This window comes from Talpa europaea (genome assembly GCF_964194135.1).
Source record: "Talpa europaea genome assembly, chromosome: 2".
Taxonomy (NCBI): Eukaryota; Metazoa; Chordata; class Mammalia; order Eulipotyphla; family Talpidae; genus Talpa; species Talpa europaea.
The window spans coordinates 138,037,129-138,064,295 of NC_140068.1; the positions used below are offsets into that span (position 1 = coordinate 138,037,129).

Genomic DNA, 27,167 nt, shown 5'->3' on the forward strand with positions numbered 1-27,167 from the left:
TTTTAAATTTTGCATCAATACTTTGCCAACATGGCGTGGCTCCCCTGTGCCCAGATAATTACCCAGAGTAGGGGTAGAAAGGCTGAGAGAACAGATAGAAGCCAACCCCAAACCCAGTGTTCCTCAGGGCAACCTTGCACAGGAGACCCTAAACCAGCCAGGAGCAGGTCCCCACATGATTAAAGACATTGACTGAAGAGGCTAATTTTCAGGCCACATTCTCTTACTCAGCACTTTTAATCCAAATAATCAGCCCAGTGTCTGTGGAGGAACAGGGAATGAATAGAGTAGTGTACCAACCCCCTGACGCTAATGAAATATTTAAAAATCCAGGACAGGGATGGCCTGTACTACTGAATACCAAGGAGACTGCTTACCATGCCCCCCCCAAACACATACCCTGGGGTGTTGGATTTTTTTTTGCAAGAGGAAAAAAAAATAAAATTTATGCACCTTAAAAAAATATGAAGTGAAAAATTATCCATTAGCACAGCAAAGACCCATTTCCAGGAAACAGGTTTTAAAAGAGAATTCTTGATGTCCTGAGGTTAAAGCCAAGAGGTGTCACGACTTTGAAAGTGACCGATGAAAGAGGCTCTGTGTCCAGCTGCGGGCTGGGTCCCTCGTTTCATGTGAAGGGAGGCGGGTTGAGCCCCTGGTTGTGGTCCAAAAATAGCCTGGCAGCTAGCATCCTGCATTAAAATTTATAAACCACGAAAGGCCTTTTCTTACAGAAAAGTTAATTCAGGCTGGGTAGCCTGGAAAAAAAAAAAAAAACACGGTATGTAAAAGGGGCAGTCATTAGTTGAGCTTCTATGGAAAATGAAAGGTAAGTCGTGCTTTCTGCTCCCCTAAAACATACTAAAAATATAGCCATAGTAATTTCAGAAGGGAGGGAAATGGCACCAAGAATAATTTCATTTCTAAGAAGTCTCAGGTTGAGCCCTGGAACCGCCAGAATTAACGTGGAGGGGTGACAAAAATAATAGGGGGTATTTACAGGAAATCAGACCAGCCAAAGGCATGGAAATCGGTCACCGTTTGGGATCTGCACTCCGGGGCTGCTAGGAGGGGCCACTCTCCCTCAACTCCAGCCGGTGGGTGTGAAAGGGTCCCCCACCATCACCACTGAGCCCAGCTGCTTCTCCCCAAGTCTTGCTGCCAGGTCCTCCTTCACCCACTTCCTGGGCAAGGCTGCACGCAGTGCCTCCCCGGCCCAACCCTATTCACCCTTCAGGTATTAACTGAAATCCTGAAGCCCTGAAGGTTAGGCAAGACCCCTGCACCTCCTTTCTCTTAGCCCACAGCATCCTATCCGAGACCCACTTCTCTATCATATTGGGGGGGCACTATTTTCTATACTCATCACTATATGGGACCCCCTCAGTGACTGCTCCATGAATATAAGGGGGTGGGATAAATGCCAGCCACAATGCCAGCCCCTACTCTACTTTTTATCCCAAGAGCATTTTGGAGACAGCTCTGAAGTGCAAGTTTGAGGAAGGGGCTGGGGGGTGAAGGGGAAGTGGTAGCAAGCGGCAGCCATGACCGTCGGCGGCCAAGTGGCATTGGGTCTCCCACAGGACAGAGAGGTGCTCCCCAAGCAATGCAACCGACAGCCTGGGGGTGACCCTGCTTCTGCATACACCTCAGAGAGAGAAGACCACGCTCTGAGCTGCAGCAGGTCTGTCCCAAGAGGCCAGACTAGACCCCCTGCCGCTGCCCCTGGACAATCACGTTCCCAGGACCATACATGAATTTGTCTGGTTCTGCTTGATTCATGTAATCAGACATTTCCACTTCAGCTGAATGATAAGCTGCTCAGACTCCACATAAATAATATAGGTCCTACTCGTCACAATGGCGTATTAGACACTCGCAAGGCAAGCTGCCGGGACCGGCATAGTGGTGGGTAGGGTCCGGCAGGTCATCATGTGGGCACTGAAATGCCAGGTCTCTGGTCCACTCTACAATCTTCTTGGATGTCTGGGCACTCGGGGCATTGATCAATCCTTCCCACTTGGCCTGGGCAAAACGGCACCGGCCCTGGCATTTCTGGCCATCCTGGTTCCTGCCTGGGCCCACACGGGCAGCCAGACCCACCGAGTAGGTTCCAGGTCTTGACACAACTGACCAGGCAGCTCCAGGGGTCGTGAGGAACTGCAGGGAGGCTGCAAGCATGGAATCCAGCCAGAGGGCGGCTCAGGGAGGTTAGCCGTGTCTTCCGCTGGTGCCATAAAACTGAAAACCGAGAAGGTTTCCCAGAAATGCCCAGAGGGACAGCAGGAGTGCTTCATTTCTGCTGAGACTGCAGGAAATGTGGGTTTCCCTCCACCTCGCTTTGCTGCTCCACCCAGCACGGCCCCACGTACAACCTGCCCTCACCCTCTATCCCCGTCTGCTCTCGTCTATTTGTGGGCCAGTGACTCTGGGGTTAGGTTTCATTCAGAGTCTCAAATAGATTCAAGGAAGGTTCGCTTTATTGTAATGGTTCTGACAGACACAGGTCCTTCCGCCTGCTTTACGGAATGCAAAATGATTCTCAGCTCCACTCTCTCTAAATTCTTTTAAAAGTACTTTTAATTTGCTGGTTTCAGCCCGCCTGCATCCTCTTTTGCAACCTCATTTACCAAACCATGAAAGAGACCAGCCTGCTCTCAGAGAAAGATCTCTGAATCCACAGGATATGAAAGAACCGCACATGTAATCCCAGGAACCATTTCTGGTTTTAGTCTTAGTGCTACTAAGACTAACTTTCCTATGCAAAGATAGGAAAGTTTTGGGGGAAATGGAAATACATACAGGAAAATCCATGTCCCACAATTTTCCATGCATCCACAATTCCCAGAGATGAAATAAACATTAGGACAGGCTGGAAACTCAGCGATGGGAGCTGACATCCATGTAGTGCTGATTCAGAACCAAGACTAGAATGTGTGTCTTGTTACCTGTCTTAGCCTAAGGAAACTCAAGTGGTCACAAGACTCATTTCATGTAAAAGGCAGGGGTGAGAAGTACTCATCCTATAGAGAGGTCAAATATTTCAAAGGTGAATACCATTTTTATTGTCTAACTAGCCTCGGGGGATGACACAATGTCATCTTGAGAGCTGTCAATTGCCATCTCCTGATCTAAGCAAGTTCAGGGGCAGAAAAAGAAAGGAATCAAACAGTTTCCCTAGGATGCTAACTAACCACGGTTCTCACAACCTGGTCCAGTCCCAGTGAAAAACAGTATGGAGTTTCCTCAAAATGCTAAAAAATAGATCTACCATGAGCTCCAGCAATTCCACTCCTGTCTACTCCAAGAATGCAAAAACACTCGTTCCAAGGGATATCTGCACACCTATGTTCATTGCAGTGTGATTTACAGCAGCCAAGTTATGGAAACAACCTAAGTGCCCAAGGACAGAGTGGATTAAAGAGATACCGTCTCCATACACAATGGAGGAATGCTCTGTGATTAAAAGAAAAAGAATGACCTCTTGCCATTTGTGGTGACCGCTATAAAAGGATGATAAAATCAGTGAAATAAGTCAGAAGGAGAATGACAAATACAAGATGGTAATATAAAGAAAAATAAAACAAAAGATCAGACAAATGCAAACCAATAACAAACCCTATAAATCTGACTCTAGACCTGAGGTTACCATAGGGGGAGGGGGAGGGTGGAAAGCAGGGTATGGACTGCGGGTGCCTGGGTGTTGGGTGAGGTGACAGGCCTCTGAAGAGCATGATCCTATCCTCCTGGATCACATGCAGTGTCATAAACCAATGTGCCCTCAATATAAACATTTTTAAAGCTGTTCAAGTAGGAAAAAAAAGAACCCCCTGCATTTTCCTGGAGTACCCTAGGTGATTCTCATCTGCAGTGGAGTTTGAGAAATGCTGTCTGGGACTGTGGTTCTCCTCCCCAAGTCTCAATCCAGGGCACTGATGATATAGGATTGGCAAAACCCCAAGGGACCCACAAAATCCAGCTACCAGCAACCCTATCACTTGACCGTGGGTGCTTTGAACCAAAAGCAGCCCCAACACCCACAACAGTAGACATGGTAGGTTCAGCCACTTGGATTTAAACACAAGTTTAAAAGCTGCAGGAGTAACTCAGTTATTAAGAGAATCTCACAGGCGACTCCTGGCTTTCAGCTAAACCCTGGCTGCTTGACCAACAAGGACAACCAAAGAATTTCCATGATGCAGCATCTCATTCCAGGGCCACCGCCTTCCAATCGGGTGAGGAACTCAATGTCCAGACCCATCTGGAACAGCGTGGACATCACGGGGAGGGAGAGCAGGCCTCGCTGGCCACTTCACATCTGCTCTCGCCCAGCTTATCTAGCTGGCCAGAGTTCAAGTTTTGTATTTTGTCTGCCTGAGAAATCTAATGGAAAGAACTATTATTAGACATATTTATTTTGTCAAGGAAAATATGCTCTTAAAAGGATACTGCTTGGTTCCCAAGGAACAGCCTGAGAGACTCTGGGAGTATATGGATATCCTATGTATATACAGAACATATATACAGAACATATATATATATATATATATACACACACAGAATATATATACAGAAAAAATGAGAGCGTATAACACAGAAGAAATATATATACAGAATATATATACAGAAATATATATACAGAATAGATATAAAATTATATGTGATGTATAAATATATATAGGATATGTATAAAATTATATATATTCTAATATATGTGTGCATATATATAATATACACATATATTACTTAGATAAACATATTCACAAGTCTACCAATGAATGCTTATTTTTCTTTTAATGACTTTTTACAGTCAATCTTAGTTAACCCTTCATTTTTCTTTCTTTTCCCGTATGCATACTACATGTCAACCTAAAAAGTTTTTTTAAAGCAGAGGATAGCAAAGGAATAAACAAAATCCATGGTACCCTGCAAGCAATATCATTGCCAACTTAGAAAACCCTGACAAATTTATAAACTATTATAAATGAAAGGAAATGTTATCAACACAACCCTTCATGTCCCAAGGAATATGCTAGAGCTTCTCAAACTCGAGTGGACACCATGAAATTGCAGCTCCCTGCATAGTAGAGCTCAAGGGCCCCCAGGTGAGGCTGATCCATCATAAACCATCTGGGTGAGAAGATGCTCTGCCAACTAGCCTCCTCTCACACAGAAAATTACCCCCTGTCAAGGATAAGGATGTGGGTGAAAGAAACAAATAAGCAAATATAAACCATCTTTGAAGTAAGTTCCTCTTCCTTGGATAATTAATTCCAGAAGCGACTTGAGAACCTAGTGTCTCAGGCTATGATAATGCACAGCGTTCGCTCTGCGTGATTACAGTTATCACAGAGAACAAGTCCATAGACCTATTTTTTTTTAATTTTTTTAAAGATTTATTTATTTATTTATACAAGCACTGGGTATAGTCCGAAGCACGGGAGGGTGAGAGAATTCACCAGAGCCAGAGAGGGAAACAGAATAGGCAGACTGACGAAATACAATGCTGAGGGGAGCAGAGGGCACAGCAAGAGAGGTCTGCGCGCCATGTGGGACCCTGGCCGGTGGCGGGGGATCAAACCGGCGCTGCAGAGGCTACAGGCAGCTTCGCAGCCCAGCGCTCAACCGCTGCACCACCAGGGAGGCCACATAGACCTATTTTGACATGGGAGAAAAAGGAAGCTGGTTTGATTCTGCAGAGGGGCAGAGTGTACCCAGAGTACAGGTGTCCCTCTCACTGCATGCTCTCTTATCTGCAGGGAAATGAAAGCTGGGATTCGCCAGATCACAGCGACCTCTCAGAACTGACTCAACCGCCTAAGAAATGATTAAAATGTCGTGCAGGTGCATGCTCTTAGAGACTCACGGAAAAGCTCAATACCATTTTTCCTTGGAGGATGACCCTACTTGTTACTTTATTCAAATACTTGAAATCCACATACTAATAATTATCTTCATTTCTGAAGACTTAAAATATGACATTGGTCCTAAAATGTGTTGGCAACAACTAGAACACACGTGAAGTGAACACGCAAGGGATATGGGGCATGGACCCCGAGGGAAGGGCCTCCAGTTCTATAATAATGATTACAGAAAGGATGTCAATACTCTGTGCACAAATGGCACAGGGAATCTAAACAGTGTCTGATGTGGTGGCAGCAACCTGGGGAGGTGAGATTAGGAGCAGTTGCAGTCAGACGGGAAGAATTTCAGAAGGGGTGAAGAGTGAGGAAAAGTGTGGTGAAAATAAAGAAATGGGAACAGAAATTAAATTGGGGGGGGGGTTGACCTCTGTGTGGTAGACTCCTGGCCACAGCTACATTAGCTAATTTAATCCTCCCAGTTGCCTGCAAGGCTGGCATTATCACACCATTTTGTAAACCAAGCACCAAGACTAATTAAATGATAAGGTCACACAGTGGGTCCATCCCCGGCCTCCATTAAACCAGCATCCCCAAAACACAGCTCCTGACCCTCTGAGATGCTCATAGAAGTGAGGAAACAGAAAAAAATCCATGGGCAAATACATTTTGAAAGTTTATTTATAAATGATAAGTAAATGATAATGCTAAGTAAATGATAATGCTCATGATGTTTCAGATATGAGTGCCCACTTACTGGACACTTGCCATGTGCCTGGTTAAAAACGTTTTCTTGTTAAACTTGCAGACAACTAACTGTAGATCTGAGGCTTCAAGCAGGGGAGGGGGAGGAAAAGGGATCAAACGAGGGATGAGAAGAGCATGAGGGACCATGGTGATGGGTCACAGGTGATGCGGTGGTGAGATATTTATGGGAACTACATCTGAGAGGAGAAATCAAGTATTATGCAAAATGAACAACAATGTAAAAAAAAATAATAAAAGAAAAACAATAGAATAGAATAATTGGAAGAAAGCCCTGGGGGGCTTCCACAGTATCATATCTGGCAGGCTAAGCAAGACCTTTTGCCTTACACCTGACGCCTGTGACTTTCTGTTCCTCCCTTAATCCCTCACCAATTTCACTAGAACACACAGTGCAGGAATCAACTGTGTGCGATCCTCTAGCTTCTGAGCAGGGAGCACCCTCAGGGAGCAAGGACAGGGTGGGGAATTGGGAAATGCACCCGCCCCAGTGACTTGAAACTGCTCATCCCTCAGTCAAGCCTGGTCACCCCCACTTGAAATATAAGAGACAATGGTTCTGAGCAGGAGATAAAAGACATGCTCCTGCCCCTTTGTCATCTTGGAACCGTTTTTATCATTGGAGAGTTTATGGAGCTTCCTTGATTCTGTGATAGGCTTGAACTAGCTGCACTGGCAGTTATGAGGCACATCAGGGCTCTTATATCCCATAACATAGTGTTTCTTCTCATGTTCTCTTGAGCCTGAGTTGCTAGGGTGATCACATATCAGGTCGCTCATGTCCAGTAAAATAAGTAGTGTCTCTCCATCGCTCATGTTCTATCAAGCTCGTGTTACTGCATGCTTTCAAGTTCGTCTTGTGATTTCTGATGTTCCCACTGGATGGGGTGCTTTTCTCCCTCTTAAGAGTCTCCGAAGTTACCCTTGAGCAGACCCATCACCCCACTGGGCCCAGAAGCTACGCACAGAATGTGGCATCTGACAGAACCCGATGCGGAAGGAAGGGCCAAGATTGTAGGTTCAAGATCAAAGGAGGTTCCCCAGCCAGGTGCTGGGGAAATGTGGAAGGAAATTGTTGGGTGCAAAGACCTGAAAGAGAAAAGTCCTTCAGGAAACAAGATCTGGGTTGGGGGATCATGGGAGGAGGGGGGTCAGGTCACTGAAAAGATGCCCAGAGCTTTGTGAAGGTTTAGTTGCCACCCAAAGGCAAAGGATATTTTGCTTTTTGGTGCGAGCACCATGGCGGCTGCTTCATTCAACAACACTGTGGGGATGGGGTTACTAGCCCCCCATGAGGAAATGGCTGGAAGACAGAAACTACCGACCACACTTGGCATCACAGAGGGCGTCATGTGGTTTCACATGACCTCTTTCACACAGAAAACACCTCTCACACTGTCACGTCTCGGTGTTAGGTAAAACAGGTGAGCGTGCAAACCTGCACAAACACCACAGGAAGGTGGACAAGATGGCCTTTGGATGGCCGGCCTCCCGCCCTGTCTTGAGGGAAGCCAGTTCCATTCGGTGTAAGAAGTGTGGCTGCACATCCATCCGAAGCAAAAATAATAATAACTATTATTATTATTTTACAGCAGGCTGACAAAGAGCATTGTTTATAATTATAATTATAGAATATATATAAATAAATATATAATTTATAATTATAATGTATAACTATGGTTATTGTATGTTTGAGAGACTCATTCAGTTTCAGTGAATTCTTTCCTGGCCTCTCCCCTGCCTGGAGCAGAGGGCGGAGGGTTGGCTGTAGAATTCTTCCGGAGAGACGGGAGTTCACTTGCAACCTGTCCCCATTAGAGGGCACTGTTGCCTCGCTGATCTATGGATGCACCTGCTTTCCTCTGACAAAGAACCTGAACAGTTTTCCTCTCTCCAGACCAGCTCTGTGTTTGCATAAACAAATAGAACAAGCAACCACCAAAACCCAAGTTTGGGCTATATTTCAGATAAGGAGAAAATAACACTGACTTTCCTTAACACATTCATCAGCCATAACTTGCTGATCAAATACTTAATGTTTGATTTTTTTAAGTAGATTCCAGGAACATTTTCTACAAATAAGCATAGTTACCGCCTTCAAGTCAGACAAGCTAATTCACTCAACAAGTGATAGCGTGATAAATAGTTCCATCTTTGGGGGCAAGTTCCTGGCCTCATTAAGCCTCCGATTATTCACCTATAAAACAGAGGTGATGACTATACCAACTTCATGAGGTCGTTGTGAGGATTAGCTGGGACGCTGTGTGAAAGCCTCAGGACAGGGTCAGGAACACGCAAAGCAGCATGTGAATGTCCGCGATTCCTGTTACAAGCCGTGGCCACACGACTTAAAGGAGCTGTTATTCATACACTGCACCCAAGGGCGGACCACTGACATGGTTGTCAGAAGAAACAAGTAAATACACAGACCCAAGGATCAAGCATTAAGTCCTCTATAAATGAAAAGCAAACACTCCTTTAAGAAGGCTGAAATTTATCTGTATTAGCATAGCAACACAACATGCTCATTGCAGAGGATTGGGAAGAAAGGAAACCTAACAGTTATCATTATCAATGTTTGGATTTCTAAATGACTGAGGTTGCCATGTGGTTTAACACAACACTAACATAAAATGTTTCTGAGTTAATATGTTGGGCTGCAGAGTCAAGGAAAAGAGCCATCTAAATATAGCGATATTTGGCATATTTGGCAATCTAACTATGTCACCCTTTTGCCTTTTAAATAAATGCTCTTGTTTCATCAAATTTGGCCTCTTTTAAGGTTACCAGTACCCATCAAGGAGTAAAACTGCCTGTGTCTTCGGGTTTCAAATATCTGCCCTCCAAAGCAAAGTAGTATAGGGTCACAATTATTAGCTCCCCACAGGACCCACACAGCATCCCTCATGCCCTGGAACTCAACGATTCCTTATTGAGTCGATTAATATAAAATCTACTCAGAAAGATCTCGGTGAATACTGGGACTTTGCTAGAGGCTGATGAAAGGAATTTAGGAATTAAAGTCCTGTCTTTCTAATTCTTTTTTTTTTTAATTTTTTTTTAAGATTTATTTACACAAGCACTGGGTACAGTCAGAAGCGTGGGAGGGCGAGAGAATCCACCAGAGCCAGAGCAGGGAGCAGAGCAGGCAGAAGGACCGAAGTACACTGCTGAGGGGAGCAGCGGGCGGCAGGAGAGGTCTGCGCGCCATGTGGGACCCTCCTCCGGTGGCCGGGGAGCAGCCGGGGATCGAACCGGCGCTGCAGAGGCTGCAGGCAGCTTCGCAACCCAGCCCTCAACCGCTGCGCCACCGGGGAGGCCCTCTAATTCATTTTTCTATTGGATCCTTCTCCTAATTTAGCTCAGCTGAGCCCTAAATCATATATAATGTGTAGGACGAGGAGTAGTTTGCATCTTGTTCACCACTCATGTTTGCAAAGCAAAGGAAAAGGTAAACTAGAAACCCCAAAGTTTGGGCCCACACACTCCTCCTTTCTACCGGGTCCCTGCCTTTTGCAGAATTGTCTGGCAGCAGCCACCAATAGGATCCTCAGCCCTGTCCCTGTCTCAATCTGAGTCTTCTTCTTGGTCTCCCAAAGAGGGGGCTTGGGGGACTGGTTCTCGGAGGAAGAGCCCGGGTGTGTGGAAGTGGACATGAAACAACATGAAGAAGCAGGAAGTGAGGGAGTGGATGTGCCTGCCCAGCTGCAAAGAGTGGGAGCAAAGGCATGGGCCGGGCACCCCAGGAACAGTCAGCCTCATCCGCGGGACTAGTAGGACTTCTCTCTGTTGAGCCGCTAACCCTGACCCTGAATGGCCGCCACTACACTTGTCCCCATGAGAACAACGGGGAACCTGGACAGAAGCCACACAGAGCACCATCCTTCCTCCACCCACACTGGTGAGGACAGGATCTGGCCACACAAAATGTGTGCAGGGCAACATGGAAGATGAGGGAAGAAGGCATTTCTGCAAGGACTTTGAATTCTTCCTCCAAGAAGGGTTTGGAGGAGCTGGCAGCCTCCCTGGTCCTTCCCGAAGTATGCTCCTCTGAGGTCCCCATCTCTGAGTACCAGCCACAAATGCATCAAAAAATGCCAGGGGTCATCAACCCACCAGGTGGCCCTTCACCAGAAGGGATAGCACCAGTGGGTCAGTGTCCCCTTCAGAACTGCAGTGGAGAGCTCTGAGGGCCTCCTGCCCTAGGCAGGGGTCACCTAAGCAGTACACCTTTGTTGGGACTTCGCTCCTCCCCTAGTTCACATTCCTCCTCCAGATTCTGTTTCCTGGAAGTCAATTTCCAACACAAACCACCTGCAAGCTCCTGTCCCGTGTATGTCGCCTTGCGTGGCCTCAGCTCAGCTCTGCTTTCTGATGAGTCCTCATGCGTGACCATTTGGAGAAAACAGCACCAGGCACATAAGAAGCATGGCTTAAATTCTGTTATCAGTGTTCTATGTCTCTGCTATCACAGTGCAAACAAGAGATCTCTCTCCTCTCCTGTACTATCTGCTCTTCACCCAGGTCTTCGTTATTATCACCACAAAGTGACAGAAAATGAGAAACAGCACAGAGCAAAGATCTGAAAATAGCTTCCTAAATCTGGCTGTCCTGAGGCTGATGTGGGCTCACCTCATTGATAGGGATTTAGGGTGATTGTAGGTTGAAAACTAATAAGCCCTTTAAAAAGTTTGCATATGTGTGTGCATTTGTTGTGTATTTGAAAATCTGGAGTAGACACATCAAGGTCATCATTTTGTTCTATTACTGCTTTTGCTAAAATCTTTTAAATGTCATCTAGGACATGGAAGCATGTCCTAAATCTTCAAAGGACAAATGAATAAAAAAAGATATTGTCTGTCCTTTTTGATTGCTGAGTAGTATTCCACTTTTTAATTGGGTTATTTGTTTTCTTTTTGCTGATATGTATGAATTCTACATAGAGCACGATGGACTGTGCTGGAGGAAGGAAAATATCTCTCTCTTTTTATGTATTAAGCAGATATATATCTATAATATATAAGAGAAATGCAGAGTGTCTACAGTAATAAAATTCCATGGGAGAGGTTTAACTGGCAGGAAAAAAGTTAGGGGGTAGATGATAATGAAAATAGTCTGGGGATTATCACTGCCAATCCACTTCCTAGAGGAGCAGTGATTCATACCATATTCTAGTATGTTCTAGATGTCTTGGATCATTTTTTTAATCATGTACTAATTGATAAAAGAATTAAATGTGTGAAAAGGGCTGTTTTCCCAGATACTTTTATGGACTTGGAAAAAAGCACTAAAATCCTTACTCTGAATGATTTTCTCTCCTTCCAGAATCCTATTTTCCTGACTGAATTCCAATCCTGGAATAACTACCTTATCACCTGAAAGGCGTACCAGGCAGCAGTGCAGGAGAAAAGCACAGAAGCTGGGCTGGAGAGCTTTCTCAGAAGACGAGGTCACTTTTCAGACTATCTATTTTTGCCACCGTCCTCTTAGTAAGGGAAGAGAAGTTTTGCTTTTGTGCTCTTATTTGCATCATTAAGTCACACAAAGAGCAAGAGAATGAAGAAACATGGACATTATCTGTTGCTCTACAAACAAAACTAGATTGCCCACTTGAACCTGCACCAGGAAGGCAGCTGGGAGGTTCCCCAAAAGTTAGTGCAAGTGTCTGAAAGGCTGCCCAGTACTGCATGCCATAGTTACTGTCCCCCCCTCTCCTGGGGCTGGCACCCTGAGCTGGGAGTAAGAAGGGCTGGGTGTGCCTTCTCTTGGCACAGCCCGCTGCCTGGCTGCAGGTGTTGGGGGAGCACTGTCAAGTGAATCTACATGTGTGCAAAGCAAAGTTACTACCTGTGCATCCTGGAGAGCGGGAGCCTGTCCAGGCCCTCCCCGGGTCATCAGCGTCCGGAAAACCAGCCAGAGGAAGGAGGACGAGAGGAGGCACACGCTACCTATGAGCCAGACGTCTTTTCTTCTAGGGGAGACGTCCATTCTAAGGGAGCAGTTGGAGAAGCCGCTTGGCTGGAAAGCTCCTTCCCACCCCTGTTCCAGGGTAAGCTCGTTTCCAACCATAAGCCTATTCTACGCTGTGGCCTGGGCCGTAGCTGCTGCCGAATTGCAGAAGGCGCTTGTAGGGTCCTGCCATAAATGTTTCCAGTTACATGATCTACACATAACCTGCTTCTTTAAAAGGAAAAATATGATGGCCTGTGTGACAGATCTGAAACAGGTGCGAGAGCGACCTGCTGGTGACAATTGACACCAATGCCAAGGCTCTTGTCCCCAGTTCAAGGACAATTGGCAGCAACAACCTGGCATCTGCTGCCACCGCTGGGTCACTGCCAGGGAGCTCTCTCTCCTGCCCCGCCGGGTGAGGAGCCAAGGGACGGGGGTGGAGAAGAACAACTTGAAAAATCTCAAAACCTCCGCCCTCAGCGAAGTTATTTTGAGACCTAAGTTGTAGTTATGAACGGCACTGGTAGTACAATTTCAGTGGTTAGGGAAGAAATGCCACCTGCTGTTAAATGCACCAACTGCATTAAAATTGGAAGAGGCAGGCATTGCTCCTGCCCACTCTATCCGCTGCTCATTCTGTTAATAGAGATGTTATTTCATTTGGGCTTTGACGCCTCTATGCCAGGAGTTAAAACACTGCAGGAGCTGTGAACCCCAACCCTGTGCGGTGGTTCTTATCATCATGACCCCCTCAGCTTTGCCTGATGCCCCCTGGCTGAACCATGCCTGAGGGTGGAGACTAGGTGACCAGGGGTGCACAGGAAAGTGAGGCAGAGCCAAGGACAGGTAATCTTAGGTATAAGGCAGGTATCCTTAGGTGAGCACAGGTAATCTTAGGTAAAAAATCAAGGATATATGTAATACAAATTATACACACAGAGTATGGAGGGGGCAGAAAGAGCCAAATGAGATACTGGGACACCTCTGGTTGTCTGGAAGCATCATCTGGATCCTTTGTCTTCATTAAGCATAGTGTGTGTGTGTCTGTGTGTGTTTGTCTTTGTGTGTGTGTGTGTGTGTATGTGTTAGAGCTGAAGGAAATGCAGCACAGGAGCAATTGAAGTAAGTAATAAAGAATGAGCAAAGGGAGAAAACCTGGATTTGATTGTATAGAAGTAATTGTGATCCTAGTTTTGAGAGTTATTTGTCATTCGTGGCTTAATGGTGCGTACACAGTGGCTCTCAAGCTACATCATTCACATATCAGATTGATTTCTTAGCTTTACTTGATGTCAACACCATGCTCTGTGGGTTTAGACCTAGCTTATTATGGAGCATTTGCTAAAAGCTTTTGAAATTCTATACTCTTTTGGTGGTTTAAACATCCTCTGGATATAATAGAATGAGAAAAGACCTTTGGAAACAGAATAAAAGGAAAAGTAGAACTGAATGAACGAGACAGTGTGTACAGGTGGAACCATACGAAAAGCAATCTGGATTTATCTTAAAAAACTAAAAATGGAAATACCATATGACCTGGCAATCCCCCTCATGGGCATCTAGCCAAAGAATCTGAACCAACCGCACAAAATCCATGTTCTCCAATGCTCGTAGCAGCATTATTTGCAATAACTTGGACATGGAAACAGTCTAAATGTCCATCAACTGAAAATTGGATCAAGAAGATGTGGTCTGGCCACACTGTGCAATACCATTCAGTCATAAAAAAAGGGTGAAATGGAGTCATTTTCAACAAAATCACAGGAGTTTGAAAGAATTACAGGTAGTAAAGCAAGTCAGAATGATAACAAATACTGGGCATGCACAGAGCAGATTATTCAATAATATAAAATACTTTAAAAAAAGTGATATAAATACACATCCTGAGGGCACTGAGGATAAGAGGGTGGGGGCGGCAAAATAAGTAAAACCAAAAATGACATTAAGTTCAAAGGAAAAAAGTAGACTATGTGACAGTTAAATAAATTCAATATTTTTTTTAAATAGAAGACAGTTAAGAATAAATCTAGTGGAGGAGAAAATACGTGAAATGAAACACCCAGTTATGGACATGGAAAGAAAAAGAATCTGAGCCTTACCGAATCTAATACGTCCAACTTGTTAAACGCATAGGTAAGGTTCCCTGTCGGAACCGGAGAGTCATGAATCTAAGAGAAATAAATTGCACATCAAGTCTTCAAAACAGAGCTTCAATATCATCAGAGTATCTGAAATTCAGGGTAAGTTCCTTTCCGGGCATATGATCGGCTGTGCTAATCCTCTCGAAGAGAGAAGGGATATAGAGAAGAGTATACAGAGAAATTTATGGCAAGCTTTTTTTTAAAAAAAAATAATCCCTGAAGTGTAGGGAGTGGTCCCCTAGAGGTTCCCGGTGTGCCCAGGGGAAAGGAGCGGTGTCTTCCAGTTCTCTGCACACCTGAGAGAGCTGAGCTTCTGGAAGGCCCCTGGCACGTGCCCACTGCCAAGCCGCTGGCGGCCCTGGAATCTGCTGAAGGGGCGAGCAAGGGCGTCCAGCCCCATGGTCTTGGCAGTGACAGGCAGGCCCGTATCTGTATCTCAGATTCGTGCGTGGCCATCCTTTCCCCACCAGGCAACAGAGGGACAGGGATGTGTATCACTGACATCCCTGGGCCCTTGGCCATTTGCAAAGAATGTGAATGGAGCACAAGGCTGCTGGCCTCCTCTCTGCCCACACACACAGCAGCTGCAGAGACCCACATCACGGGGGAGGGCGGACTAGTCACCAAGGCTGTTCCTTTAGGGTTACTGAGGAGCGGTATTCTCAGTCTCCCCTCCCAGACATCCCCAGATATTCACCCTCCAAATCATTCAATCACTGACGTTGCCGACCACCAGCTATCACAAGAGCGATGCTTCCTTAAAAGACTTATGTTCTGGGGCCTCCCTGGTGGTGCAAGGGGTTAAGCACAGCACTGTGAAACTATCTGCAGCCTCTGCAGCACGAGTTCTATCCCCAGCCAGGGAGCTACCCACATGGCGCAGCAGACCTCTCCTGTCTCGCCCGCTGCTCCCCTCAGCAGTGTATTTCAGTCAGTCTGCCTGTTCTGTTCCCCACTCTGTCTCTAGTGACTCTTCTCACCCCCCGCACCTCTGGCCTGCACCCGAGTTTTTGTATGCATAAATAAATAAATCTTTAAAAACAAAATAAAAGACTTACATTCGGCTTAGCACCATCCCCCTCTTTAAAGAGATTGTCTACTTATAAAAGTCATATCCTACTGGAGGGAAAACAGTCGTGGAAAACAATCAAATCCATGTAAGTTATTACAGACAGTTGGCCGTTTCCATGTTACCCAAGAAGACCGCTGTGTCTACTCTGTCCCATAAAGGTTAATGAACAGAAAAAGAAGCCCTTATGTGTGTTTGTGGGTCTGATAAACAGCCTAATTTGGCAGTCCTGCCTGTCTGACTTCAGTTGGCCTGTGGAAATTTCTTCTTGGTCTATACCGGACAAGATGGGACCCATAAGGAAAATGCGGGTCTCCAACAAGCCTCAGCTGCATGTCTCCCCTCCAGGACATTCTATCACTTCTTAGCCACGTGCAATGAAAAGCCTCTGCTGCAGTTTATTCCGTTCCTCCTCTCCCCACCGTCTGTTGCATCCCTGAAAATGCCCTTCCTACCTGAGCAGACCAGTAGCTGGACAGGAAGGGTGTTTCCCAAACAACCTGATAAGATCCACTGGGTCTGATGGTTAAAAATAAAGATCCCAGCCCTGAACCAGAATGGAGAATTGTCTCTCAATGGTTCTGGGTGTCTGTTATGTCTCCATTACTGGGAAAGACACTGAGACAACAAGGATGGGTAGCACCATGTCCTGACCTCATGGGGCACTGTCGAGAGCAAGATGACCAGCATGTTTAAAACAGTCGTACGTGCTAGAATGAAGGCATTGGTAATGTTGTGAGACCCCCACAGAGCCCCACAGGGGTTCATGCTGGGCACAGGGGTAAGGGGGCTGACATCTAATGGGTGCCCCCTGTGGTGGCAGGTACTTTCCTGTGGTTACCACTCTAAATTTTCACAGTGGCTATCATCCCACCTCTCACATGAGGCAATCTCTTGGTTAACTTTAGTGACTTGTCAAAGATCAAGCCCCCACATTGGGCTTAGGCCCCCATCTTGCAGATGTGAGGACACCGGGGGGCTATCAGATAAGGTTTGCTTGTCCACGTCCCTGACCCACACCTTAAACAGCTCAGCCACCCACCCCAGAGGGAGTTCAGGGTCAGCAGCTTCTGCTTCCAAGCAATCGTGCCCTCTTGGGTTTCTCCAGATTGCAAACCCGTCCTTCTATACCATCTGCTTAAGATGTTTGATGTAGTCCCACACTATGGAAAGCTGTGTGGGGGGTCCTCAAAAGAATTAAAATGCGGCCTCCCCCAGTGGCACAGGCAGTTGAGCACAGCACTGTGAAGCTGCCCGCAGCCTTTGCAGCGCCAGTTCGATCCCGGCCGGCCAACGAGGGTCCCACATGGCGCAGCAGACCTCTCCTGTCTCACTTGATGCTCCCCTCAGCAGTGTATTTTGTCAGTCTGCCTGTTCTGTTCCCTGCTCTGTCTCTGGTGAATCCTCTCACCCTCCCGCACATCTGGCCTGTACCCTGGTTCTTGTATAAATAAATAAATCTTAAAAAAAAAAAAAAGACTAGAAATGGATCTGTCATATGACCCAGTGATCCCACTCCTAGGAATCTACCCAGAAGACATGGATACACTAATCTGAAAGGAAACCTGCACCCGGCATTCATAGCAGCACTGTTTACAATAGCCAAGATATGGAAACAACCTACATGCCCCAAACTGATGAGTGGATCAAGAGGATGTGGTATGTATACACAATGGAATACTACTCAGCAGTCAAAGAGGATACACTGTGCCTTTTGCCACAACATGGTTGGAACTGGAGGGGAAGATGGTAAGCAAAATAAGTCAGAAGGGAAAAGATACATATCCAATGGTCTCATTTCTAGATGGAATATAGAGAAACCGTACAAAGGATCAGGAAAAAGACAAAACTTGCAAGCTGACCATAGATAGATCTGAGGCATCAACAGGGGAGGGCAATGCGGGGGTTTCAAAACAGGGGATGAGTGCATGGGCCAATGGTGATGGATCACGTTTGCTATGGTGGTGAGAGAATCACAGGGATCACACGTGAGACGTGGCATCAAATACTATACAAAAATGAACAACGATGTAAGAAAATAAATTAATTTTTTTAAAAGAAATGAATGTTTCTGCCCTAACTACTCTGTGGTACCACCTGCAGTGGACATGCTATTCCAAGGCCTCCTCGTTACAGCAGATACAATGTCATTTCGTTAAAACGTCCATGAGAAAACAGTCAACCCTGCACGAAAAACGTTTTGCAGCACCGATTTGTTAGACTTAAAGCCACTGTTTCCAAGCACCTGCATGGAGGACAAGTGAGCACAGTGCACTTACCAGACCCGGCTAGACAGTTTACGGCGGGGTCTGCAGCAAGCCCGTTCCTAAACGGCCCTTCATTCCAAACACAAGAGACAAACTGGGATTTGCAAAGGATCTGGACTGATTTCAATGGAGAAACAGAAGACCACGCTGATCTGTTTAGGGAGAGTGAATCAGCACACGCTTACCTCGTTCTTTCCAGATCTGGAGTCTTGGTCACTAGGACCCTCCTCCAGAAAGCATTTCACGCCCTCCACCTTTCCCATGCACTGCACAAAGGCCATTTTCTCCAGCCGGTCACCGTGGAAACACGCGCTGATCTCTTCCAGTCTCTTCACCTGGAACATCTTGGTGCTGAGTCCCATGAAGCCACTGCCGGCTGGGTGCTTGGCATCGCCCTGCGTCTCCGACTGGTAAATCAAGACACAGCCGTGACTTTTAATGGCCCCCGCCTCTTGACTGTAAGGAAAGGAGACACAGAAAGTTCTCAGTACCTCCTCCTGTACTTGACATTCGGGAAATTGATGGGGAGACCCCTGAAGTCTCTTTTTCAATGGGAGAGAAATGCTGGCGTGATGGGCAAGTTTCACACAGTGGGTTGTGGAAAGGGCTCTGAATAAAAAGAGTTTTTATTCCCCACTTCTTTCTACCAAAGAAAACTCTGAGAAGCAACCTGAAGTTTCACTGGGTGACGAAATATCTCCCTCTTTACATAAGTAAGATGCATATCAAGTGGCTGGGTTAAATATAGAGTATGGAGCTCCTTTGGGTTCAGGGGGAATTCCTGCTTCTGTGCTCCCTGTGTGGGAAGGGCTACCTGTATTTGGAATTCTCTGATCTGGCAACTTTTCCCCCTTCTGCGGGGGTGGTGGTCTCCACCAAGGAGAGCTGTTTACATCTTACAAAGTCCTGTGGAGAAGATACCCTTGTTTGCATCTTTGCCGTGGCTAAGTACCAAGGTGTTCAAATCTTTGTGCTTTCCTTGAAATACTTTCCTGACAAATTAAGACACATAACCCTCCTGGATCATACTAGAAAGCCCCCCCACATTCATATCTAGATATCACTTAGTGATGGGCTGGGGGCTGGGGGTTGGCAGAGAGAGAAAGTAATGGAACCTGGGGCAGCTTCTCATGGCCAATGCTTCAGGCCTCCTGCCAGGGATTTTCTGAAAATGGCTTCTTTCAGCTGTTTCTCAACTGAAAATTGTCTGCAATCATTTCCACCAAGCTTTATCTTTCATTTTCTGAGCTCACTCAGTAAAGGGATACCCTTGAGTTCCCAATTATTTAAAATCCAATGCTGGTCAACATTCTGCTTCACCCCTTAAAGTGCTGACATCCACAAACATGGAAATGCAAACATTTTTGAACCTCAGCTCTGTAGGACAGATTCTGGGATATTACTAGAGGGTTATTTCCAATTGCCCGGGGTGGAGGGGGGGATCATTAATACCAGAAAGGAGGCTGACGGTTGTCTACTTTTAAGGCAAAGGACAACTGAAATATACTATGATGCCGATACCATAGATGGTACTCAGAAGGATCGGGGAGAAACATAACAATGAACAAATTCAAACAAAAGCTCAAGTCAAGATGCAATAATTTTTTAAGGAAATATTAAATGCTAAGCTCTACCTGGAGTTTGCTGTAACCTGTCATAAGGCAATCTAGAGAGAGAGAGAAGGAGATTTTGAGAGCTCACAATTTTTTTTGAAAGAGTAATTACCAGTTATAAGAGGACATCCTCATTTGGACCCTCCCGGTGGCGGGTATAAATTCCAGCAGATAAAGGGAAGTATTACAGAATCCAGCCTCAGTTGTCTGGTGAAAGTCTTGCCTCCTGGTCAGTATCAGACTTCTGGAAAGACAAGTGTCCCCTAAGAAAGGAAGCAGCCTCTCTCTCAAATGGCTCTCTGAGCCCCTATTTAAACTAATATGGTCCTTGTCTCATGTTGCTCAGCTGTCGCCTTCTCAGCCAGATGGGGAAGACTTTTAATTTTAGACACCGGGCTTTTTAAGCCAGTGGATCCATTTCAGAGGTCAGGTAAGGAGAGGACCGGCTGGGACCAGTGGATAAAATATCACCTCGACCTTTTCCTCTCATGCCTGCAGCAAGATCTTTGAATTACAAAGCTGCCTTTGACTGGGGTGATCATATGCTCAGCCCTCCTGCCCTCTCCTGTGTCAAGCTGAACCAAGTGTTCATTGGGGTGGTGGAGGAGGAACCTCATGTTACCTTGACTTTGAACATTTCCAACTAGAATGAAAGACCTTCTGAAAACTTTCAGGCAGTTTAATGGTCTTGATCTTTAAAATTACTTGTAATATCTCCAACTGTTTGTAGTTCTAGAGAAGGTCAAAGGCACAGTATCAAGGAGGAACAAAAGATAGGAATGGATTTTCATAAACTCTCCTTACAGGTGATTCTGTCCCTCTCCCAGGCCAAGAAAAGAAAGTCCCACAAGCAAAAATCCTGCCTGAATCTGTTACAGAGCAGGGAGAGGTGCACCCTATAACCCCAAAACTGCCCAGTCTAAATAGGTTCTACCATCTGCCGTGTCAAGACAAAACATATTCTAGCACATGAGATCGTCAATGGGAAGGAACTTTAATACAATTAGTGTGCAATGGAGAAAAGAGGACAAATACAGTTTCCAAATCAAGCACCCAAAGTTACCCATCCCCTCGTGGGTAAATGCCCAGCCAAACAGGGTTGGCCCAAAGCAGGGCCACTGAGGCCAAAGGCCTGCCTCATGTCTAAGGTACCTATGGGTGGGGATCCACAGAAAAGGGCTAGAAACTGACAAGTCTGGAAGGAAAAGAGCAAAATCAAAACCAAGATAAAAGCTGCCATTGTTAACCTCCTCACCCACATCTCTCACCCACATCTCTCACCCACATCTCTCACCCACATCTTTTCCAACCAGTCCAAGACCGAGAAGCAAGTGCAGTTTCTTCACATGTATCTCAACTCCATGTGCCTCCTCCAGGTCTCCTTCTGGCTCCATCCTGCTTCCTTCCTTCCTCAGTCTCCTCTCCAGCTTCTTCTCTCCCTGCTCAGCAACACCCTCTTTTGGTGGGGCAGGGGACCCGGAAACTCCCCATTTCTGGGGACCACCCTGTTACAATTCTAATTTACTCAAGCAGCATAAAATCTTCATTGCTTAGAAAATAGAACTGGTAGTATAGACAAGCCATATATCTTTAAGGTCCAAACAAAACCTTCAGCTCTTTAGAGCAGTTGTTGATCCCTCCGCCCCCGCTCCCACACCAGCCTCTATCACCCTCTGATTTTCCCAAAATAAAAAAAAAAAAAATTAAAGTTTTTATTTTTAATGCATTTCAATGCATTTCAATGCATTCCGTGTAAAATAAAAACACATATTTATATTTTAAATAGCATATAGGGAATTATAGCAATATCTTTAAAAAGTAGAATTTGGGATTTTTTTCTAGGATTAGAGACTTTTGTTCTTCAGAAAGAGTAAACAAAACTATGTATGTGTTTTTTGTTTTGTTTCGTTTTTTAAAGATTTATTTATTTATGCATACAAGAGCTGGGGTACAGGCCAGAGGTGTGGAGGGTGAGAGGATTCACCAGAGACAGAGTGGGGAAAAGAACAGGCAGACTGACTGAAACACACTGCTGAGGGGAGCAGCGGAGACAGGAGAGGTCTGCCAGGCCATGTGGGTTCCTCCCTAGCTGGGGATAGAACTCGTGCTGCAGTGGCTGCGGATAGCTTCATAGTGCTGCAACTTAACCCACGTGCCACCAGGGCGGCCCCAAAACTATGTGTTTTTAAAAATCAATGATTCAACAAAATTGTTAGGGAAAGACTGAACTGACGAGGTCACCAGTTTTTCTTAGCAGAACTAAGTGTTGGAAAAATACTGATAAGCTGACAAATGCCCCCAGGCTCAGAATAATTGAAATGTCAATTCCCAGTCCCCTTGTTTTACCCAGCTTCCACTTTGGAAACAACGGTGTGACCTTCTACTGACTGAACCACAGCCTCTATCTACCCAGACTGTCCAAACCACAGAATCGAACTTTTCATCCTCTCAGCTCCAGCGAACTCACCACAAGCTCCAATGAGCCAGAAGCCAGTGGACTCTGCTCCTTTGCTGCTGCTGCTGCTGCTGCTGCTTTTTTTCTTTTTAATAATAAATACATTATTTTAGAATAGTTTTAGCACCACCGAAAAGGTGAACATTGAAAAAGTAGCTGTTGTGCAACCATAGCAAATTGGGCAGGGACACTGTTGACTCAGGCAGATGAAAAGAGAATTTTGGAGTTTTCAGTATATTTGACAGGCCTTTAACCCTATCAAACCAGGGCACCAGGTCCTTCCTGGTGGCACAAGTCTCAACACTATGAAGCAATCCACAGCCAATACAGTACAAGTATGATCCCCTGCCAGGGAGGTGACCTACATGGCGCAGCAGACCTCTCCTGTCTCCCCACTGCTCCCCTCAGCAGTGTATTTCAGTCCATCTGCCTGTTCTGCTCCCCGCTCTGTCTCTGGTGAATCCTCTCACCCCTGGCATCTCTGGCCTGTACCCCAGTTCTTGTATACATAAATAAATAAATTTTTTTAAAAAAAAAATCAGGGGAACAGACTCACAGGCAGACCAGCAGGCAGGGAGGCAGGCAGGTAGCAACCAAGGCCCTATCCCCACGGGCACCCAAATGTCCTAGTCTTCCCTTTACTCCCCGCTCCTCAGCCCAGGTATCCATACACAGGCCCCATGCTTGAGCTCCCAAGCACTTTTTGCATTAACATGGTACATGTGTGGGTATTGCAACCGGGGGGAAAGCAAGGCCACAAGCAGTGGCTGTGGAAGCTGGAGGCAAGAGGCAAAAAAGAGCCCGAGTAGCCCATGTGACGGTGGCATAAGCCTTCCTCCAGGCTCCGGGCCCAATTTCCCCTTTTTTCACCTCTTCATGGGGTCGGTCCACTTCCCACAATGAATGAACAGATTCTAATATGTTATTATTAACTAAACTCCATACTTTATTCAGATTTTATGAGTGCCCCCCTGAATTCCCTTTTCTATTCCAGAATCGCATCCAGGGTTTCCTGTTCTACTTTGAGCCAATAGGACTGTGACAGATGAAATCTGGGGGTGAAAGAAAGAGAGCTGCCAAGAATGGCTCTCCTGATTTCTTTTCCTGAACACTTACAGGGGAAATTTGACTCTAAGTGAGATGGAGAAGGCCGTGGAGGAACAAATCTGGGAGGAAAGGTCAAAGGGTCAGTTTGTGACAAATCCATTAGACATTCAAGTTGAATGGGACATGGAGACAGAAATCTGGATTTAGGACAGCAGTCCACGTTGGAGATAAAAATTTGGAAGTCTTCCCATATAGAGAGTTCCATGCACAATATGTACTCAATAATTATTTGTCATTACTAGTGAGAGAGAAGGTTTTCAATTGTATCTATTTGTCCTAGAAAAGAAAAACCAATGAAAATAACAATCCATGCTCCCTGGTGATATAAAGGGGTAAGCATGGCACTATAAAGCTATCTATAGTCTCCATAGCACCAGTTCAATCCCCAGCCTGGGAGCTACCCACATGGCACAGCAAATCTCTCCTGTCTCACTCACTGTTCCCCTCGGCAGTGTATTTCAGTCAGTCTGCCTGTTCTGCTCCCCACTCTGTCTCTGGTGAATCCTCTCACCTCAGCACCTCTGGCCTGTACCCCAGTTCTTGTATGCATAAATAAATAAATCTTTGATAAAAAAGAAAAGAATCCATGTAATTTGTCTTCTAAAATAATTTCACTGCCGTCCATTTCTGCTATGTCATACTGTTTCCAACTTCTGATGACAAAGAGGACAAGCCATTAAAATCCCAGGTAGTTGGTACATACTTGTTACAGTCTGTCTGTCTAGCATGGGCACCCAAATCCACACCCATAAAATAGTCAGAATGTCTTAAAGAAGATCTTATGTTTGGAAACCTTCACAATGAGACAAAGGTAAACAGTGATACTATTCCTAGATTCCTTTAATACTTTGGCATTATAAATATTTTTTAAAGATTTATTTATTTATGCATACAAGAACTGGGGTACAGGCCAGAAGTGCAGGGGATGAGAGGATTCACCAGAGACAGAGTGGGGAGCAGAACACGTGGATCTACTGAAATACACTGCTGAGGGGAGCAGCGGGTGAGACAGGAGAGGTCTGCTGAGCCATGTGGGTAGCTCCCTGGCTGGTTGCGGATCGAACTCGTGCTGCAGAGGCTGTGGATAGCTTCACAGTGCTGTGCCATTTGTGCCACCAGGGAGGCCCTATAAATATTTTTTAATGATGAAAAAAATTATCTTTAGAATTAGCCAGCTGGACTCAGTCTAGAGGATCCCAATTTTTTGGCAACGATTTTGTTGGCTCCCTTGTTAGGAGCCAGTCAATCACATGTCATCTTCTCTCTATCATGTCTTAGCAGCTGTTGACCTTGGCCAAGTCAATGTCATGGAACTTCTCCACAGCTGTTTGTTCTGGTGCTCCTTGGCCTTGAGTGTGCTGCCTCCTCTCTTCTTCACAGCTGACTCCATGGTCGGGAGAATGAACACAGGGTCATACTGCTGTCCCCTGGGGGTGCTCTCCCTAGGATATTTGGGTGCCCTCAGAGCTGCAGTGTCTTGGGCCATCAGAAGGTGGGTGGCTTAGGGACCTTCTCTTTCTCCTTCTTCAGCTGTGAATGCCTTTCAGCATGGCTTATTTGACCTTTAAAGTTTTAGCTTTGGCTTTGGCTTGGGGAGGGGAGGCAGGGAGTTCCTTGTTTGCTTTCAGCATCCATCTTTATGAAAAGAATTACCAAAACTTGAAGCTATAATTCTTAAAATACAAAAACTAACCTCAGGGCCTCCCTGGTGGCTCAAGGGGTTAAGACACAACGTATGAAGATATCCGCAGCCACTGCAGCACAAGTTAGATTCCCGGCCAAGGAGCTACCCACATAGCACAGCAGGCCTCTCCTGACTCGCCTGCTGCTCCTCTCAACAGTGTATTTCAGTCAGTCTTCCTGTTCTGTTCCCCACTCTGTCTCTGGTGAATCCTCTCACCCCCCACATCTCTGGCCTTACCCCAGTTCTTGCATGCATAAATAAATAAATCTTTAAAAAAAATAAACTAACCTCAGGAAAAATACCATTCTGCAGAGTCATGGAATTGTGACTTTTTTTGAGGGATTCCAATAACTAGCAAGAGATTATGTTATCAAAGGAGCCACTCAGAGGATCTGCCAACAGCATGTACAAGTTGGCATTAAAAGCGAGTCAGAAATTGCTAATGGTTCTATTTGTACACAGCATTCTGGATGTTTGCAGAAGGGCAAGTTCTCTTGAGTGTTGACACATAAAAGTAGAGCAACGTTCACAAATACCCAAGTGCAAAGAAAGGACACCTTGTTATTGGCATCACGTTGGATTTTCTCCCTCTCAAAAAGCACCGTCAAGTGAGATCCATAGAAGGGAAAACTGTTAATTTGCATGTCATCAAAATTCGGAGCACTTGCCCTAAGTAAATGAAAAGACAAGCTACAGACTTGGATAAACCACTGTCAAATCCCATGTTTGATAAAGGACTTGTACCTGAATACACAGCAAGCTCTTACAACCCCACAATATGTTGACAACCCCATTTTAAATGGGCAAAAATTTGAATAGACCTCTTATCAAAGAAGATAAACAAATGGGTAATAAGTACAGGAGAAAAAATGTTGAAAGTCAGTTGTTAGGGAGATGCAGATTAAAATCACAACAAAATCACATTTCACACCCAGAAGAGCCATAATACAGCAGACAGACAAGGAGAACGGATATTGGTGAGGACGTGAAATAACTGGAATCTTCGTGATGCATGTCTGTGGGTATGTAAAATAGTGCAGGTATTTTACAAACTATTTGGAAGTTTCTTAAAAAGTTTTTTCCCATGTGACCTAGCCACTTTTATCCTCGTCATCTAACCAAGAAAGAAGAAACCAGCTGCTCATTTAAGCACAAAAGTCAGGGTTTCTCTGAAACAGCTCCTTCATCTTGGGGTTTTCAGCACTCTCAACCATGGGTTTCAAGTTTAGTTTGACGAACAAGAAAAAAACACATCTTATTAGCTGCTCCACCTTCTCCTTTTTCTTCAATGCAAAAAATCCATCCTCCCCCAAAGCAGCTCTGTCTTGCTCCCCATTCACCCTAGAGAACTGTTTTATCCTCACCTCCCCAATAAAAACATCTTTTTTCTTCTTGAAAGAGTTCTCTAAAGATCTCCATGTTAGCAGAAATCTTAATCTAAACTTTCCATAAGTGAAAGCCTCATGGTTTTTCCATAAGAAGCAGAATGTTCCAGGTGAACTTGAAGGAAGGAGGTCAGCCTGCACTTTATTAAGTCTGTCTGATTGTTCTCATGGCCCGATTCCATTCAAGCTATTCCCATGGTCTACACATGAGGGCACACAGCGAAGACTCCCCGCTCTGATGAAGGTTGGAGGAAAGAGTGAAAGCAGACTTGTAAATGAGAAACTATAGCACTCTTGGACATCTGTTTTAGGAGTTAGACAAGGTAACAAATAAGCACATGGGAAAAGACACCAAGCCAGCCTGAAGGTCAAAAGCTCACAGGACTTATGTAAGCTGAAAAGTAAATACTCACCAGGACTTAGCGAAAAGCTAGGAAATCACTGCAGGGTGAAGATATAAGATGTTCAGGCGTGAGAGGTAAAGAATACGATGAATTAATATGGTCAGTGTTTTAACCATTAAGCATAATAATGGCTGCAGGGTCCAAAAAATAAAATAACCTTGTTAACATGTCTTTATATTCCTAGAAGTGTTTTAAAATCAGGGATTGAAGTAGAGTTTTGTTTCTGTTATTTCCATTTGATTTTATCAGCCACAGAGACTTGCTTTTCTCCAATAACTTAAAAATGCCTGGGACTGGCCAGTGTAATGCACAAGGAAAAGAAAAGAAAATAGATAAACATACTGGAAAGGAAGAGGCAAAGTTAATGTTCGGGCATCGATTTTCTGACACCCACAGGCAGTCTGGAATTCAATTCAGTTCTGATGCCAACTACCTAATTAGGATCTGACTCCAGGGGTGAAGGC

General features: G+C 45.3%; 1 protein-coding gene across 1 annotated transcript in view; it reads right to left on the minus strand.

Annotated features, from left to right (window-relative positions):
* Window positions 1-27,167, minus strand: part of MYLK4 (myosin light chain kinase family member 4) — a gene marked incomplete at both ends in the record, with an annotated part of 93,209 nt that overhangs the window by 54,428 nt on the left and 11,614 nt on the right. The window contains one exon of the mRNA XM_084259612.1: window positions 18,241-18,511. Within this exon, the coding sequence (XP_084115738.1) occupies window positions 18,241-18,511 (271 nt within the window). The remainder of the gene's footprint in view (window positions 1-18,240; window positions 18,512-27,167) is intronic.